Source organism: Phalaenopsis equestris, unplaced genomic scaffold (genome assembly GCF_001263595.1).
Source record: "Phalaenopsis equestris unplaced genomic scaffold, ASM126359v1 Scaffold000453, whole genome shotgun sequence".
NCBI classification, from domain to species: domain Eukaryota; kingdom Viridiplantae; phylum Streptophyta; class Magnoliopsida; order Asparagales; family Orchidaceae; genus Phalaenopsis; species Phalaenopsis equestris.
Genome location: NW_018164894.1, coordinates 57610 through 77158, shown reverse-complemented (window position 1 = coordinate 77158; position 19549 = coordinate 57610). Strand labels below are relative to the sequence as shown.

At 34.3% G+C, this 19549-nt stretch overlaps 1 protein-coding gene across 7 annotated transcripts in view; it reads left to right on the top strand.

The window, feature by feature from the left end:
• LOC110027841 (tRNA (guanine(37)-N1)-methyltransferase 1) overlaps positions 1 to 19549 on the top strand; it is a 75935-nt gene that overhangs the window by 29335 nt on the left and 27051 nt on the right. For all 7 annotated transcript variants that reach the window (XM_020729444.1, XM_020729446.1, XM_020729445.1 and 4 more), the window contains one exon: positions 9419 to 9525. In XM_020729444.1, coding sequence (XP_020585103.1) covers positions 9419 to 9525 — 107 coding nt within the window. The remainder of the gene's footprint in view (positions 1 to 9418; positions 9526 to 19549) is intronic.

Sequence of the window (19549 nt, the reverse complement as noted above, 5' to 3'; positions counted from 1 at the left end):
TATATACATATATATATATATATATATATCTTGACAAAGGAATATAAATAAATTCTTGAGAATTTTTTCTATTATTATTTTATTTATCTACACCATGTTTAGGTGAACTGTCAATGATGAGCCTAAATTTTGGCAGAAGAGGATTACAGTGGAGATAAACGTGATCGTTATTTAGTACTAGCATGCAGGTAAATTTATGATTGAAAGCACATGTAAATGAATTAGTGTTAATTAGAAGTGATAGCTGCCGAGGGTTCTGAAACTATTTTGCAAACTTTTGATATGATTTCTTTGTTTTTTGGCGTTGAACATAAACATCCAATGCATTGCTTTTTTCCAACAATGTTTTCTATTTTTTAAAATGATAGGTTGGACAATTGATCATCAAAATCATTATGCAGCCGTTTGGTTGAGCGAATTAGTGTTGTACTGTGATTTTATTGTAGGATTTGGGAAAATTATGTACTTGATATAAAAAATTACAAATACAAGATAAAATTTAAGTGAATTTGAAGTTTTCACCGTAATTCATTTTGAATGAATTTAGAATTCGATCGAATTTGAATTATGTCATTCATGTAAAATGTTATAGGCAAGTTGCAATAGTCCGCCGCCCGCCGCTGTCGCTACCACCCACGCCGTCATCGCCCGCCGCCATTGCCGTAGCCCGTCGGCGTTCACCGTTGCCACCGCCCGCCACCTGCTTGCTGCCATCCGCCCACAGCCTGCTTGCTTGCCATCCGCCGACCACCCGTCTCATGCTTGCCGCGCGATGCCTGCCGCTCGTCGTCGCCCACTCGCTGCTCATCGTCGCCCACTCGCTGCTCATCGTCGTCTGCCATCGCCCCCTACTTATGCCCCTCGCAGCCGCTGCCGTCGCTCTCGTCGCCCGTTTTTGACTGCCGCACGCCACCCTTTGCTTAAGTAAATACATTGTTTTTATTCTACTTCAAACTAAAGAAAAAAATATAGAAGTTTTTACATATAGAATTCTCCTAATAATGCTTATTGCATGTGAAGGTCCCAAAAAATTAAATTTACCAGTTAAGGTCTTCTGTTATGGCTTCGCCTCTGCAAGGTGTTCCTCTGCGCCGCTGTCTTTGTTGGCGACAGACGAAAACCAAGTTCTACGATCCCACTCCCGGCGCCACACCAGTCGAAGCCCCGTCATCGCGATACCATTGTTATTGGAGCCACTAGGACCCATACAGAGACCTCTTAAACCCTCTGCTTCTTCCTTGCACCAAAGCCCCAATTCGATATTTTCCTACGCTGAAACCAAACGCAAAATTCATCCTTTTCACTTCTTCCTGTTCGCATGACAAAGACGAAATTCTTGCTATTTTGCTTCCACTTCTCCACATCTTTGTTTTAGACGCATCCATTCACTTGATCCAGCACACAATTACGATTTCCTGTGAGTTCATGCCCAATTTCCCTGTTCATTCTTCCACTTGTCTCCTCTTTGTTTAACGCTATAAATCCCCACTTTTTCCTCTTCGCTATTGTCAGCAATGACAACGGTGCTGAGGAGCTCGTCGCAGAGCTGAAGCAGTAACAAAGCCGTAACAGAAGACCTTAGCTTGTAAATTTAATTTTTCCGAACCTTCACATGTAATATGCATTATTTGGGGGCCTCCATATATAAAAACCCCAAAAATATAAAGTCCTATGTTTATTTTATAGTGAACCAAACAACTCACAAATATTTCAAATACATTGTAATCATAGTACTCTGCAAATATTTTACATTGCATTTCATTTTTAGCAAACCAAACGACCCCTATTATCAACTTTTGGGGCCTGCACTATTAATCAATATTCTGTATTTATTCTTGTTGAGTGATACATGACTTCTTGACTATTTTACATGAATCTTTTTTTGAACTTCTAGCCTCGTCACATTTGGTATTGTATTATTCCTAATCTTTTGACATTAATTTTGTTTATATCTTTTTTACTCATTCGCACATGCCCAAACCACCTTATTCAATTTTCAACTACCTTTAGTTATTGATTTTTTGTTATTTATTTTTCTTCAGTTTTACCATATATCCATCTTAGCATATTTCATTCTAAACAATCAACTTAGTTTTAGTAACTTTTTTTTTGTTTAAAAATTAACTTATATCTCCCGGGCAATTTATAGTTCCTTATAGAAGTTAGGATAGCTTGCGCAAAAGTTCATGAGTTCATTTCACAGTGACCCCCTTTCTAAAACCCTTAACTTAGTTGCGATCTTTAAATGACACCTATTATTTAATATTTTATAGTAGTATCCATTAAGTAAGGTCTCATGATCTTACATGTGAATCATTGTTGAACGTAGGTTATTTTAAAGCTAAAAATAGCCTTCAATCAAATTGTTAGAAGTTTTACTAGAAAATAATTTATTCATGTTAGAAGTTGAAAAGTGTTTAACGCCGCTACACCAGCGCCTGACTGTAGTGTCAAATAAGCAAGAGTTCCTACATCATTGACGGATGCGGATTTAGTCCATGAAACGAATGAAACTAATATTAGAATAAGATCTTGGAATATAGACACTCTCAATGATAAGTTAATGAAGTTACTTGATATTATGATTCATAGAAAGATTAAATCATATGTATTCAAGAAACTAAATGGGTTGGAGAAAAGGGTAAGGAGATTGATAACTTAGGTTTTAAGCTTTGGTATTCTGGTAAGAGGGTAAGAGTCATACTAGAAATGGAGAGTCATACTAGAAATGGTGCAGGTGTAATTATAGATAAGAGTTTGAAAGAATGTTGTAAAAGTTAATAGAGTTGGAGATAGAATTATAACATTTAAGATTATTATTGATACTAAGATTTTTAATATTACAAGTGTTTATGCTCCTCAAGTAGATTTAGATATAAGATCTAAAGATAAATTTTGAAATGATTTAGAAGACAATACAAATGATACCTCTTAAAGAAATAATTTTAGTTGCGGAGATTTAAATGGACATGTCGGTAGAGTGGTAGAAGATTTCATAAATATTCATGGTGGCTACGGTTTTGGAGTGACTAATGAAGGAGGTAGAGTCATTTTAGATATTAATTTAGCATATGATTTTGTTATTACTTATACTTTATTCAAGGAAAGAGATGTGCATCTTATTACGAATCTAATAAATCACAAATTGATATTTTCTTATGAGAAGAAAAGATCGTCGAGATATAAAGATTATAAGGTCATTCCAAGTGAGGATTTAAGTACCCAATATCGATTATTGGTTTTAGATTTTATGATGAAGAGTTGTAAAATAAAGAATATTAGGACTCATCGTAGAATTAGATGGGGAACATAAAAGACAAATAAAATTATTTTTATGAGTAAAATTCAAAGAACTCAAAATTTGTGATGTTCATGAAGAAACAAATGCTATGTGGGATAAAATAACAAACACTATTAATCAAGTAGCAAAAGATGTTCAAGTAGCAAAAGATGTAAGCAAAAGATGTACTTGGAGGATCAAAAGAAAAAGTTTCTATAAATAAAAATAGTTGGTGGTGGAATAATAATGTATAAGAAAAGATAAAATATAAGAAGTTTTGTTATGAAAATTGGTTTAAATGCAAAGGATTGGAGAATTGGTAAAAATATTAAACGATCAGCAGTGAGTTTAAAAGAATAATTTGTGACGCTAAAAATTCTGCTTTTAGTGATCTTCATAATAGATTAGATTTTAAGGAGGGTGAAAAATTTATGTATAAACTAGCCAAACAAAGTAAAAAGAAAAAGTAAAGATTTAACTCAAGTGTATTAAAGATGAAAATCAAAAAGTTCTTTTCTTAGAAAAAGGTATTCAACATAGGTGAGTGAGTTATTTTGATAAATTTTTAATAAAGTTTCTAAAAATACAATCAAACTTAGTAATCTTAATATCGTTAATAATAAGAACACATTTCATTTTTACCGTCTCATTAGGAAAATAGAAGTTGATGAGGCTTTAAAGAATACCAAGGGTGGAAAGTATGTAGGACGCGATGATATCCCAATTGAAGTGTGGAAATGTTTAGGAGATTTGGGAGTTTCTTGGCTTACTAAGCTTTTTAATATTATTTTAAAAACTAAAAAGATGTTTGAGGAGTAGAGTGAGAGTATTTTGGTCCCCATTTTTAAGAATAAAGGGGATGCAAAAGAGCATGCAAACTATCATGGAATTAAGTTGATGCGTCTTATTTTAAAATTATGAGAGGGTAATTGAACATAGGTTAAGACATTAGAACAATTTCTCATAATAAATTTGGATTTATGTTGGGCAGGTCTTCTATGGAAGCTATACATTTATTGAGAGGTTTGATGGAGAAGTTCAGAGATAATAAGGAGGATCTCTACATTTGATTTTTATTGATTTAGAAAAAACTTATGATAAGGTTCCAAGAGATATCCTTTGGAGAGTTCTTGAGAAGAAAGGTGTTGATATAACTTATATTCAATTCATTAAAGATATGTATATTAGAGCTGTTTCTTGTGTTCGAACTGAAGGGGGATTGACCAAATATTTTCCTATTTTTGTTGGATTACATCAGGGATCGACTTTAATCCCCTATCTTTTTGCTTTAATTATGGATGGTTTTACTGGATATTTACAGGAGGATGTACCTTGGTGTATGCTTTTTGTTGGCGATATCCTTCTCGTGGATAAGACGGGGGAAAAAGCTTAGGAAAAACTTGAATTATGGAGGTCTACATTGGAGTCTGAAGGCCTTCATTTGAGTAGAAATAAAACTGAATATATAGAATGTAATTTTAGTAGTAGTAGCTATAGTGACAGAAGTGTAACTTTGGGTGATCAAATTATTAGAAGGTGTGAACGATTTTGATATCTCGGGTCTGTTGTTCAAAGTGATGGTGATATGGATGGAGATGTTAATAGTAGAATTCAAGTTGGTTGGTCTACATTGGAGTCTGAAGGCCTTCATTTGAGTAGAACTAAAACTGAATATATGGAATGTAATTTTAGTAGTGGTAGCTCTAGTGACAAAAATGTAACTTTGGGTGATCAAATTATTAGAAGGTGTGAACGATTTAGATTTCTCGGGTCTTTTGTTCAAAGTGATGGTGATATGGATGGGGATGTTAACAGTAGAATTCAAGTTGGTTGGTTGAAGTGGAGGAATGATTCGAGCTTTTTTTGTGATTGAAAAGTACCACTTAAACTGAAATGAAAATTTTATAAGATGTGGTGAGACCTACAATGCTCTATGGTGCTGAATGTTGGCCTTTAAAAGAGAAGCGTAATTCTAAGTTAAGTGTTGCCGAGATGAGAATGATTAGGTGGATGAGTGGCTTTACACTTAGAGACAAAATGTGAAATGAATATATCCGTGATAGGGTTGGTGTAGTTCTGGTGAAAGACAAAATTAGAGAGAGTCGTTTTAGATGGTTTGGTCACATTAAACGTCGACAATTTGATTATCCAATCAGGAGTGTAGATGTTTTAGATTCAACTTGTGTTAAGAAAGGCAGAGGTAGAGCTAAGAAGTCTTGGGCTTGTTGTATAAAAAATGATCTTAATTTATTAGAACTAAATGAAAATATGACGCTAAATAGGACTCAGTGGAGAAAAAAGATTCATGTAGCCACCCTACGTTTTGTTTTTGTTGTTGTTGTTGCTGTTTTAAAAGTTATGAGGATTATATTTATTTTCTAATATAACTTTATTTCTTTTCCTATTTAAATTTATTTTTTTATATTGGATTTATTTCATGTTCTATTTTAGACTTTCTTATTTTATGTTATTTCCTTTATCTCAAAACAGTTAATATGAATTGATTAATTTGAGATATTGGGTGTTATATCTTTCATTTCCTGTTTTTTCTTTTTTATTGTCTTTCTTATTCTAGGATTCATGTCTAGGTCGCATATCAATAAAAATATTCTGTTTTATTCTAAATTTTAACATGGCATCAGAGATTTGAAACAAGCTCAGCGTCTCCTACTGCCGGAAACTTCCTATTCCCTGCAGTCGGCAATCTTTATCGTGGTGCAGGCCCTTTCTCCCACTCCTCTTTTCAGTTTTTCGAAGGGAAACTTTCTCTCCCTGCAGTCCCTAGCAATCAAAAATTCTCTCCGTGGGGTGGAAAACTTCCTGCAGGCTGCAAATCCCTGCAGGCTTCCTAACTGGAGTCATCTTCCTGCAGTCTTTTCGCCGCGTTCTAATCTCCTTCCTGTCAACGATGAAATTCCTCTACAAGAAGGAAGATAACAACAAGCACTTCCCTATAAATCTTCTTGTCCTTCTTAGCTGGGACATAACTCACTTCTTTCTCTTTCGATTTGCTTTTCTCTACAAGCTTGTCATCCAATGCTCTTCTACGAACTTCAAAAGTATGGCTCTTTGTATCTATCTTAATCGCATCCAACACTTCTGGTTTTAATGTCCGACCAGCTTTTTTAGTGACAGTCTACTCATGAGATGTGGCAAAAGAATGGGGAAAAACTCTGGTGCCAAGAAGCCATTAAAGAGGGACATAATGAACGACACATAACAAATGTTAGAAGATATGAGCAATCGATTTCTGATGCCTGTCAACTTGATTGGCCAAACAATAGGGATCTTGATCCAAGTTTTGGACGACTCAGATGATGAGAGAATCCATCTCTTAATTCAAGCTGAGGTTTCCAAATGGAATCAAAGAAGAATAAATATTATCTAAAAGCACTGTTTATTTCGATCGAGATTTATGGCAGGAAATCTCAAATCTGCCATGAGTTTGACTATGTCAAGAACTACAAGTTTGTGGCTATGTTTAATGCAACCAAGCCTAAAATTTCTTAAGAAAGCAATTCCTCACTTCATTAATGAAAATCCACATTTTTCTCTGGTTTAGGCAACATGGAGCTTTGCAAATAATGATGAGAACTTGTTAACTTGATTTCAATTTATAAATATGTGCTTCCATTTTGAAGTGGAGCAGCAAGTCAATGGGGTTTTCTTCAACCTTTTTGGGTTCAATGGAACCGCAGGTGTTTGGAGAATTAAGGTATTGAAGCACTGTGGAGACTGGCTTCACAGAACAACTGTCCAGGATATGTATATTGTTGTTCGTGCCCACTTGTGTGGATGGAATTTTATCTTGTTGAATGATTTCAGGGTGCTTCGCGAGGCTCCAGAATCATGAGGCTTACCATAAGCAACGACACAAATGAAATTCTGGTCATACCATGTAGCTTTCCCTGCAGATGTTCCTCCTTTTTACCTGCAGGCCTCCAAAGTTTTTCGTACACCGGATTTTTTTTTGCAGCAGGCCCTCCTCCGGATCCCTTTTCTGCAACAGACTCTCTGAAGCTTTTCCTGCAGCAGGCCCTCCTTTGGAGCCTTTTCAGAGCCTTTTCTGCAGTAGACCCTCCTCGGAGCCTTTCTGGAGCCTTTCGTACAGCGACCGTGCGACAGGCCCTCTGAAATTTTTTTTATAGCAAGCCCTCATTTGGAGCCTTTTCCTACAGCATGCCCCCTCAAAGGCTTTTTCCTTTTTCTTTTTTCTGTTGGTCATACCCTGCATCTTTTTCTAAAGATGGGCTACTTTCCTTTAAACTCCCCTGCAATATTACTTGTAGGAGCCTTCCGCCTACCTATAGAAATTGCAGGAACTGCAGTTAAAGACAAATACAGTCAAGTGGAAGTCAGTTTTTTCTGCAGGTTGTTTACTTCCCTACAAACTTCCTTGCAGAATTATCTGTAGGAGCCTTCTGCCTACCTAAAAATGCTGCAGGACCTACAATCAAAGAGAACCATTGTCAATTAGAAGTCAGCTTTTCGTACAAATTGTCTACTTCTCTACAAATTTCTTTGTAGTATTACCTGTAGGATTTTTTTGTCTACTTACAGACACTGTTGGAACTGCAGTCAAAGGCAACCGTAGTGCGGGATGAAGACTTCAAGTTCTACTTAACAGAATCTTCCTCGCCCATTGTTTGATGTTTCAAATCCAAATTGAACAAGATTTTTAATCATGTTTGAATCTAAGGGGGAGTGTTAGAAATTGTATTAGGAAATAATTTATTCCTGTTAGAAGTTATGATGATTAGATTTATTTACTAATATAATTATATTTCCTTTACTATTTTAGATTTATTTTCTTAGATTGGATTTATTTCTTTTCCTATTTTTGGCTTTCCTATTTTATGGTGTTACCTTTATCTTCAAATAGTTAATATAAATTGATTAAATGAGGATATTAGGTGTTATATTTTTCCTTTCATGTTATTTCTTTTTTATTGTCTTTCATATTCTAGGATTCATTTAAGGGTTATTTATACCCATTTTCATATCAATAAAAATATTCTGCATTACTCTTAATTTCAACAGAAATCATAATTTTTTCTCATTTCTATTCATTCTTTTCTTAGAAGAGGTCCCTAATGTTTTTGATATGTTCAACAATGTTTTCCTGCAGAGAAGACGAAAACAACATGGGTGGCCTTTCAACTCCTTCAATGTTTTAGGTTTAAGAGAGATTTTGCAAGTGCAGCGATGAAAATCAAATTTTGTTTCAATTTGGGAAAAGCTTTATTTTCCCGATGAAATAAATCCTTACGGATTCTTTTCGTGTTGTGTAGCTTACAACATGAACCTTGCTTTTGATTTTAATAACGGGCTCTCTCCTAGTGACACGGAAAAGTACAGACAAATCTAGGATAATTGAAAACTAGAGTGATTCTGTTATGAGTATAGTTGATATAATTTAGACTTGAAGATTTTTTAAAGGCAATTACGAGTGATACAAAAATGCAATGGAATGATAAACCTTTTTTTTAATATGTTTTCCTTTTTGGCTTCATAGCTATATTTTTTTATTCATCAATCTTATCTCAATTTTTTTGGTTTGACTTTATGAATTCCCTTTTTTGATTCATTCCTTATTTTTAATTCATTTCTTATAAGTGCTGCATGAGGTATTTTTGACTTTTTACACATTATTTGAATAATCTCTATCCATTTTAACTGTTAAAATTTGGACATGACTCATCGCATGCATAATTTTCTTTTTCTGAATTGTTAATATAAAACTTGCCTCAAAACATCTAATATCTGCATTTTATTTTAAAGTATCATAAAATTAAACATTATATGAATGTAACACATAAAAAGCTTAAGGACCAACAAAAAAATTTTTAGTTTAATTACCATTATATTTTCATATTTTATCAAGTTTATTTTATTTTCAACAATACACCAACATTAGCATTATTAATCATTAGGTAGTATTTTGTCAATATCAATGTTATATTGTTCACACACAATGCTAGAATAAATAAAGAGTCTATAATATTTTAAACATAAAAAACTAATTAACACATTAATCTACCACTAAATTATAATAATCACATTACTAAGAGATTTTCTCTCATTTTTTATGTTTATATTTACCCTTCTATTTATTGATCTGGGTACATGATGTATCAGATGTTTTTAGGGATCTCCTCCAACAAAGATACTGGAAAGGCTCTCTACCTTTATTGCACTGCTATTTCTTTTTTCGGTCAGATGAAAATGCAGAATCAATATTAGGCGTAAGTTATTTCTGAATTACATCATAACTTTGATCTTTTTTTTTTTTACGCTTTCATCCATTTAAAGCAGTCTGTTTGATTCTTCCATTATTTGAATAAATGCATTGCTTGGCCCTCAATTGCACTTTGTATTGCTGCTGTTTCATTTATAGTTTTGTTCTGCAAAGTAACCATCATTGGGCTAAGCAAGTATGTTGATGAAGTATTATAAACATTTCAAACATGTAAATTTCAATTCCACTTCATATATCATGTAAAATTGCCACTGTTTGTGGAATCTACTTGTTAGAAAATCCAAATTTGATACCTAAGTTGAGGATTTACTGGTCCAAATAGTCCACTTCATATATCATGTAAAATTGCCACTGTTTGTGGAATCTACTTGTTAGAAAATCCTAATTTGATAACTAAGTTGAGGATTTACTGGTTCAAATAGCCAAAACTGCTTTTCTATCTAGATTTAAAATTGCAATTTTAGTCGGAATTAAGTGAAGGTTAAAAATTTTGGTTCCTTCAAGCTGATGCACCTTTGTTTGATGGATTAGAATCCTAAACGCTTTCAGTGAGTTATGAATATTATGGGTCTTGTACTATCAAGAATATATAACTATTTTAATATAGATAATATTCAAGCATTGGCAAACTTTATGATCATTTATTTTGCCAATATTCTGGCATACAAAACCTCTTCTGGCCATACAATAGGTTGCAAGACAATTTATAAACGCCTGAACAAATAATGACTGCAATGGTTTTTTGCATAAATGTTTTTTTTTTTTGGCACAAATTCCAAAACTGCTGATGATTGTGGTAGGCTCTTCCTAAGCGCTGATGAAAATGGCCTGAAATCCTCTACAAAGGCGGGCAAAGAGGAGAGAAACTAGAACATAGAACACTCCTGTTAATGTACTGTCGGCGGGGAAAAAGGGGTGTTGGTTTAGGAGTGGAGTCGCCCGTGAAAAGCTGTCGGCTACCGGAATCGAAATTCCGTCGCCCGCCTCGGAAGGACGTTTTAATTTACATATAAATTTATGTTTAAAATCAAATATGAAAATCAAAATATGAAAATCAAACTGACCCATCATAGTTTAAATGAAAAAGCGCTTTACCTCAAACCCTGTATCTATCCCGAGAGATAATCACAAGACTTGAGGATGAGACTCGATCAGATAAACCAAGATATATATGACGTCCGTTTGATCTGCGAAACATTTTTATTTGCCGACAAATTCCCCTATTTAATATGAAAAATTAAATAGGGTATATTTTAAGCTGGGTTCGGAAAAACATCCTATAAGGGCAAGCTCCTATAATTAATTACATCTTAAGTGATCGAAATCATTTAAAAATACTCTCAATAAAAATCAGAAAAAATTATCTTTAAGGACTTCAAAAGGATATGACTTTTCAACAAAATCAGCCAAAGAGGTGTGCAAAAGGGAATGGTTCAAACTTGGGACATTTATTAAAGGATCCAAAGGAAGAAGAACTAGGGGATGTCACAGATCCAGAGGAGATCCTCAGTGATTTCCCAGTCTATCCTATGGTTTGACTTCAGTTTCGAGTAGAATTATTCAAGTGTTTTATCCTGCCAGTTTTATTTAATTAGGGCTTACACTCGTGTGAAACGATCACACAAATAACCTGAAAGATGTGAGGATTTAGGTCGTAACGAACAACAACCTCAGAATCCTAAAACGAGTTAGGGTTTAGATCGTACAACAGAGCCGTACGAATACCTAACGAAAATGTTGAGGATTTATGTTGCGCTAGGCGAACAACCTCGAAATCCTATGGATTGTTATTTTAAATTCTAAGAAAGGAATGATTTAGCTGGGGAAGACATGTTCTACTGTTGAAGATGGTCGTGCTGCCCACCGCGTTAACTCCAAGCTTCTTGTCGTGACTAGTTTAAGTTTTCTAGGGTGTCCAGTTATAATGTCAAATCAAACGATCCTATGGTAATAGTCCTCTAAACATTTTATATGGAAAGGAGGCATGCTTAAGGCTATGTAATATAAAATGTGCAGTACAGGGCAAGTAGTAGAAAACACAATAAAAGAAACAGTGTACATGCCATACATGACAGTAGCATGTATAGTAGAAGGAACAGTATAACATGCTATATAGAGTGGTGACAAGTACAGTAAAAGGAACAGTATAACATGCTTTACAGAATAGTAGCAGGTATAAACAGGAATAAAATAACTTGTTGTACAGGGTAGCAGCAGGTATAAACAAGAATAGTATAATATTCTGTAAATGTAAAACGAACCTGTACGCCCGTGGGATCCATTGTTTCTTAAATATAGCAAGCTGAAATATATTGCAAAAGTGAAGTCTGGAAGGAAAGCCATCCGGGAAATCCGAAAAAGAGTGTAACGACGACTCATGACCGAAAACTCGAGAAAATCAACGAGAAAAGACTCGAGTAAATATCTTCAAAAATCTCGGAGAAATCTTGAAGAAAAGAAAAGAAACACGAGTGCTTTGTCCAAAGCTTCGATAAAACAAAAAGTTCAAGTAAGGGGGACCACAAGCACTTGTGTAGGGCTAGGCTCAAATATATGCATATGTACTCGAGGGTCCACGAAGGCTACTCGGTCACCCGAATGTATAGATTCTGCCACTCGTCTAGAAGTGTGTCCTGAACCTCACCTAGAGGGCTACTTCCCAGCCTAAACAGGTATTCGTTAGGTGGACAATCAATTTTTAAAAATTTATTTTAAAATTTATGTTTTTTTTTTGACATGCACATAGGTTTTAAAAAAAAAAAAAGATTATTAAATTTCATTTTATAGCGAAAAATATTTTTTTATTTTTTTTTTGAAATAAGTTTTAACAATTTTTTTTTTTATTGTCCACTTATTGTCCACAAGTCAATTACGCTGTCGGGCATGAGACTGCCAACTATCTAAGGAGGTTCGAGTCAACTCCCGCTAGACTTATGTCGGTGAAAGATACCGTTATCATATTGTTCATCAAATACCTGGATCTTGATGTTATAAGATAGGGCATCTTCCCGCTCTATCTTCGGTGTGCCTTTATCATCACCACCCTACGCCTCAAAACAAACTACTTGCGATCTTGCTTGATGATTTCACGTATAGCAAAAGGCTATATGTGGACAATTATGCGTCGGACATAAGCATCGAAAACCGAAACAAGAAGTAAGGAAAGAAAAAAACAAAATGGGGTGAGAGAGAGGAGATATTGATCCATCTAAAACATCGAAAAGGAGAATAGATCAGTTCTCAAAAACTCCTATCGAAAAGACCTGTAAAAGTAGGGCCCAAAGTCTTTCTTAACCCAAAGTCTTTCTTAACAAACAAAAAATGCCACTTCGCGCTGATTTTTCAAACCCCAAAGACGTAGGATTAATTAAATCAACCAAATGCTCTCCCAAATAAAGCTTGCAAATCTTCCCAAACGCCCAAGTTGATATCAAAATCTTCCAACTTCCAAATTAATCCATAGCCTCACATATCAAATAAGCATAAAATCTTCCCATAAAACCAAATAAATGCTCATGACCGGGGCTACTACAAAGAGATGAACAACAGGTAAGGCTTTCGGCCAAAGCAACAAAATGATAGCTGCTAAAGCCCACGACCAAAGACTACCCAAGACACAACAAGTAAGACTCACGGCCGAAGCAACCCAAGACATAAGGAGCTCACGACTGAGGCAACCAAAAGAACCACCAGTGACTACTATATTCCTTCGGCATACATAAGAGGATAAATGAGATTTGTTGTTATTTTTTTTTTTTTTTTCTTGGGATGACAAACTTGATTCATCAATAACATTCAAGCCATTAAACCCAACGAGAAGGATTGAATCACACCAAACAAACTCCAATAAGTCTCACGAGTAAGGACTGTGAGGAGCAAATCTCAATGGTGAGTTCACGGGCAGGGCCAAGGGGGTGGCTAACTCAACCACATCACAAACCCACGGCTAGGGACCAAGCAAACATCAAACTGCAGCCTTATAAACTTCCAAACCGTAGGAGTTAAGGCCAACAGAAATCAGAACCCAAACCACCTCTCGGGTAGGGGCAGGACAAGGCAAAACCGAGCCACAACTAAGGGTCCCACCCACACAACAAGGACTAGACAACATCTCTATGCCTTCAAGACATCGAAATGTAGGATGACCATGTGTCTCAAACAAGAACAGCTATGGAAATCCAAATCCAAAATAAACTTTTCCACAATATGTATGATTAAGCCAAAGGACATTCACAAGATGCCAAAACCGAGCCCAGCAGGGGCCAAAGCAAATGAAACCAAACCCTCCCACAGCTATAGAGCAGGGGTAGGAATAAACACCAGAAACGGGCTCTCGGATAGGAGCTAAAGCAAGCAAACCGAGCCCCCAAACAGAGCCAAAAACAAACCCTTCACAGCTCATACGTGAAGTTTAAACAGTTAGTATGACGTTCTAACCAAAACCAAAAGCCTATCCTCAACAAAAATTAACATCCCATGCCCCTGCAATGAAAATCGAATGCCCACAAAGATCCCAAAACCGAGCCGTTCAAGGCCAAGACAAAGCCTGAGCATAGATTAAAATCCAATCTTTAGCAGAAATTAAAATTCCAGTCATTTCAAGATAAAACCGAACCATTCAAAGCCAAGGAACAGCTCACGAGCTTTTGAAATATCAAGATATAGAGCCAATATATGCCTTAAGCAAGAACAATAACATAGATAGTATATTTAGGCCCTCAACTTCAGTATTCCGAACATGAAACAACTTCCAACAGGTATTTAAATAAAAGGATGTTTTGCGAGGAGCTAGACCAATCCCTCAAAACAGGTTACAGAGCTTTCCAAATTAAATAAATATTCTCATAGCATGCATTTCGAGTAAGGGAAAGCCACAGGAAGCCAAAACTAAGCCCCAAACATGCATGAAAGGCCAAATAAACTCTCCAATATCTCATGCTAGATAAGAATGAATGAAAAACTTCATAATACATATCCCAACATACTTGCAAGAGGAGCTACCATTGCCTCAAGGCCATGTTTCAACCTTCCTATTCGTAGTAATATAAATATGTCATAGTTTCATCTCAAGCAAGTAGAGAAAAGAGAAATACTTATATCATGCCATATTTCCACCATTCTAAGCAAGTTGTCAAGTCCAATTCCTAAAACATGCTCACATTTTCTTTTCTAGATGCTTAAATACCAAGTATTTCCAGAAATATAAGTGTAATATCATGCAAGCATGCTATACCATCCACCACACCAAGCTAGAGGGGGCTCGGCAGAGAGCAGAGTCGAGTACAGGCAAGGCACAGAGCAGGACCGAAAACAGGTAAAGCGCAGGGCAGGGCCGAAAACAGGTAAAGCACAGGGCAGGTGAAATCACAGAAAGATGTTCTCCACAGAAAGATGTTCTCTAGCCAAACTTTCCTCCTAACAGTGAGAAGAACCTAATTGGAGCACTAGAAACTCCAAAAAAAGAATAAGAAAGAAGAGTGCAGAGAAAATTCCTCCCCAGAACAAATTTTCAGCTCCTTGAAGCTTCACAGAGGGGCTCTGATATATGCTATGGGAAGAAGAAGCCAATGATTGAAAAAAATCCTGCAGAGATCGAGCGCAGGGGCTCGACCATACTGTTTGCGGCTCCCAGGGCCCACGCAAGGAGCAGCAAGGGAGTCTCATCGCAACCCATCGCAACAGGGGAAGCGACTGTTGGGCGTGCGAACAAAAAATGGGGAGGAGGCGTGAGTGAGGGAGAGATTTAGGGAATTAGGGATTTAAGTCAAAAAAAAAAAGCCAGGATTCTTTTTTTATAATATTTATTATCCAAAATCCCTCAATTGTGCGTGCATGGAACCACATCAAAATAGATATCTCTCCTAAGCGAAATCGACGTTCCGGACGCGTCGGCGCAGTTCGTTTCATCATCTGGGCAACCTCTTCGACCATCAAGTCGTACTTTGTCGATGATTGGGACAAAAACGCGCCGCGGTCCGAACCCTATCAATCCTAAGGCCGTCAGTCCTATAGGAATGCTCCCTAGAACTTTGACTGCATTAAGGATGTTAAAATTGAGTGATTTGGGCTCATTTAATGCTCTTGCCGTGACACTCGATTTGACTATAAACATGTTATATTTGACATCCGTTTGACTTTCTAATTATTCCCGAGAAGCTTCTAAAAATAGTTTTCGGCTTGATCTAACTTGGATCAGACTGATTTGGGCGTGCGAAAGCGAGGTCTCGACCGAAAGCGAGGTCAACATGTACCGTTTTCTCTGGTTCATCTAAATAATTTTTATTCTTTTCTTATTAAGCATCCCGTTAATCAAGATATAATACAATGACTAATTGTCAGAAACTTTAAAAATATGAATAGCTATACCATTAAATCCTGATTAGTTATAAAAGCGGCATTATGAATGGCAAAATAATGCAATTGAAAAATTGAGGGTTTCAAGCGCAGCTTCGGTGATACTTCTTTCGACAACATTTTGCAGGACTTTATTACACAATATTACTTACATAATCAGTAGAGTTTATTTTCAATAAATAATAAGACCTTCAAATATCCCATTCAAGTATATGTAGGCTTCTATGTTCATTTCAAAATAAAATTTATACCTTTTCTCATGAATAAATATATTTCTAAAAGAAACATAAGAATGGACATATACATAATATAAGCCTATAGATAATAATTGAGAACAAATCATAAAATGAAAACATGTAAAGCATGTGGCTTTTAAAAAAGCCTGATAATATTATTAAATTAAAGTATAGGGTTAGAAATCTCAACAAATTTTCTTTTACGTAAAAGTTGTGTTCTTCAAGTCTTCATGACTAAATTTGTTCGACTTGTTCATGATAATAATTGCAGACTATTTAAGATGGACCTAGGCCTTGTAAAAATAATATTAGAATTTGGTTAAGGAGAAAATTATTTAATGAAAGATTTGGACAATGGTGATTATTTGACTATGAAGTAGATCAAAATAAGCAATTCGTTTTACAAGAGAAGATTTTTAGTAAAATCGTATTCGAGGATAGCATTCTTATAAATAGTTCAAACTATGATTGTAAAACCACTTGATAAAAGATAAATTAAGAGTTTTGACTTATGGTTTAGTTGTTAATGAGAGCATTTTATCATGATCAGTACTCTTAAACATGTGTGGGTTTCGTCCACATAAGTTTGATGGCCTCTGATTGGAATTGATTGAGCAAATGAGATAAAATAGGGCCACTTATGCCACGACCCGACCAGAAAACTCAGAGTTAAACAAGCTAGGAACAGATAGTCGGATGGTGAAAAAAATATTTTTAAATATTAATTTTTGTCCACAATAACATTCAATTATAGAGTCACTAATCTACAATACATAAGCAAACATACTCTAAATTTACACATAAAGTCATCTAGTTTGTTGTAAAGTAACAACTTAAAATAAATAGTCTGTTACATTTCATCAACAGTCACTCTCCTTCTATAAACAAACTTCGTCATATTAATCATCTCAACCTAGCAATTTTTTTTCTAAAAAAACAGTTAAATATAATGGTAACTTTAAAATAACTTAGAGCATAACTTTTACTTTATTTTACATTTAATTATTATGTAAATACCTAACATGAATGCTCAAACGAATATACTGATTAATCTATAAGGTAAATCATGCATTTTTCATTTTATAAATTTTTTATTTAATCATTTTAAGAAATTACATTTTAACTCATTTTAATCAATTATCTTTTTTTATTTTAGTTTTCTTTTAGAAGTCATCTCTGAAACACCATCAAAATGTATAAAAAAAGATACAATCTTTATCATTTTTTTTATCATTTTATATCAACAAGATATAATATTTACATTTTGTTTCATAAAGATACTACTTTTTTTCATTTCTTTCTTTTAACGCGCATGAGTTTGATAGACAACTAGAACCCTAAAGTGGTGGCTTCTGATAAACTTAATCATTTATTTTTCATTTAATTTATAATTAGTTTTTTTCAAATAATAAGTTTATTTCTTTTTCATTAATGCATTGGAAAAAATAAAATAATTAAAATCATAAAACAAACATATCATTTCATTTAACTTATTTCAATTATAAGAGTAATTTTATTGTAGACTAATAATTAAAAAAAATTGAAAATAGAATAAACTCAGTTTAATGAAAACAAAAATTAATCACTCACTTTTACTTTTTTTTTGATAATTTTTTTAGCCATTTGATCTGTGATGTCCTCTTCTATTCAATGTCTATAAAGGCTAAACATAACATAATGCAAATTTTATTATTTATTGCAATCGTCCTTTCAAGTTCTCAATTATTCTCTCATCAAAATCCTAAAGTATTTCCCAACTACATATTACTTTAGATATTAACATATCTGCCAAATTTAAAAGCATATAAGTAGAACTTACCTCAAATAAATTTCTTTCGTTGCTCCTTTCTCGATCACCTCCCACAATAATATTGTTCTCCTCTAATCAAAACCCTTAATTTCTGACATTAAACCATAAACAATAATTAATAATGTTTAATTAAATGTATAACATCCCAAAATAAAAATTACGCTTAAAATTACCTCACTATCTCTTCCTCTATTATGCAATCACTTTTAACGATATCCCTTATCCTCTAATTTAATTGCTTGCCTATTTTAATTACTTTTTTTGATTCATAAACTTAAATTTTAACTTAATAACGTTAAATAAAAAAAATTATATAAATAAAACACCAAGCATTATTCTTCTCGTTCAAATCTAAAGTCTAAAAAGTCTATACTTTCACTTTTTTTATTTTAATTCGCAAAATCCTATATTAATTCTTTAAATATAGATTAATTTAATATATGAAAAATAACTAAAAAAATTAAGTCCTAACCATTACAATAGACTCGGTTCGACCCGCACCCCTCCCACACGGAGCCACTCTCTCCTACTCACTGGAGCCACTTGATTCACCTTCTTCACACTGAAGGCGCTCAAACTATTAGGGCTATGTCTGCCATGTCCCTTCTTTGCACGTTGCAACCTCCTCTTCTCCTTCAGTTTGGCTCGATACAATCCTAGGTAACCTGCGGTGGCGTCCAAGCATCTTGCACGTGTAAACAGTGTCGTCGCTTGCCTCCACACCGCAACACAAACAGAGGCATCTCCTGAGCCCAAAAGCAATGTCATCTCTTTTTCTTTTCTATTTTTATAGCATCAAAGGCAAATTTTTATAGCATCTTTTTCCAATCTGTCCAATTAGGATCCCATTATCGTCATCCTCTTTAGTTTTATTTCACTTATTTAGGTTGGCTTTATAAATCCTCATTTGCGATTGTGTTATATTTAGTACCACACAAGGTATTAGCACTTATGTATAAAATTTTTCACAGCCTAAATCAATGTTATTTATAGTTCATTCATTATTCTTTGTATTTCTATGCAATATTATTGATCTAATTATATTATTATGTCATCTTCTATATTTTGTTCTATATAACCAAAAAGCCTAATCTATTTTTCACATTTTTATATTCAATAGGTTAAACAATCACAGTTGCTCTAATATAATCCTTTCTTAATTTATTTTTTCTAATGTTCATATCTATTGGAGCATCTTTTTTTTTCTTTGCTGCATCTTCCCGCATAATCTAAGGTCTTATCTTCAATAGGTGTGACTCATTTCTATTCTTCTAATGTAATTATTTCTTAATTTTATATTTTTTCATTGTATCATATAATGTGCAAGAAAAGATAAAATATAAGAAATTATGTTATAAAAGTTGGTTTAAATGTAAAAACTTAGAGACTGGGAAAAATATCAAACGGCCCCGCAGGGAGTTTAAAAGACTAAAAGAATAATCTGTGACGCTAGAATAATCTGTGACGCTAAAAATTCTACTTTTAATGATCTTCATAATATAGTAGATACTAAGGAGGGTGAAAAATATGTGTATAAATTAGCCAAACAAAGAGAAAATAAAAGTAAAGATTGAACTCAAGTAAAGTGGAACTCAAGTAAAGTGTATTAA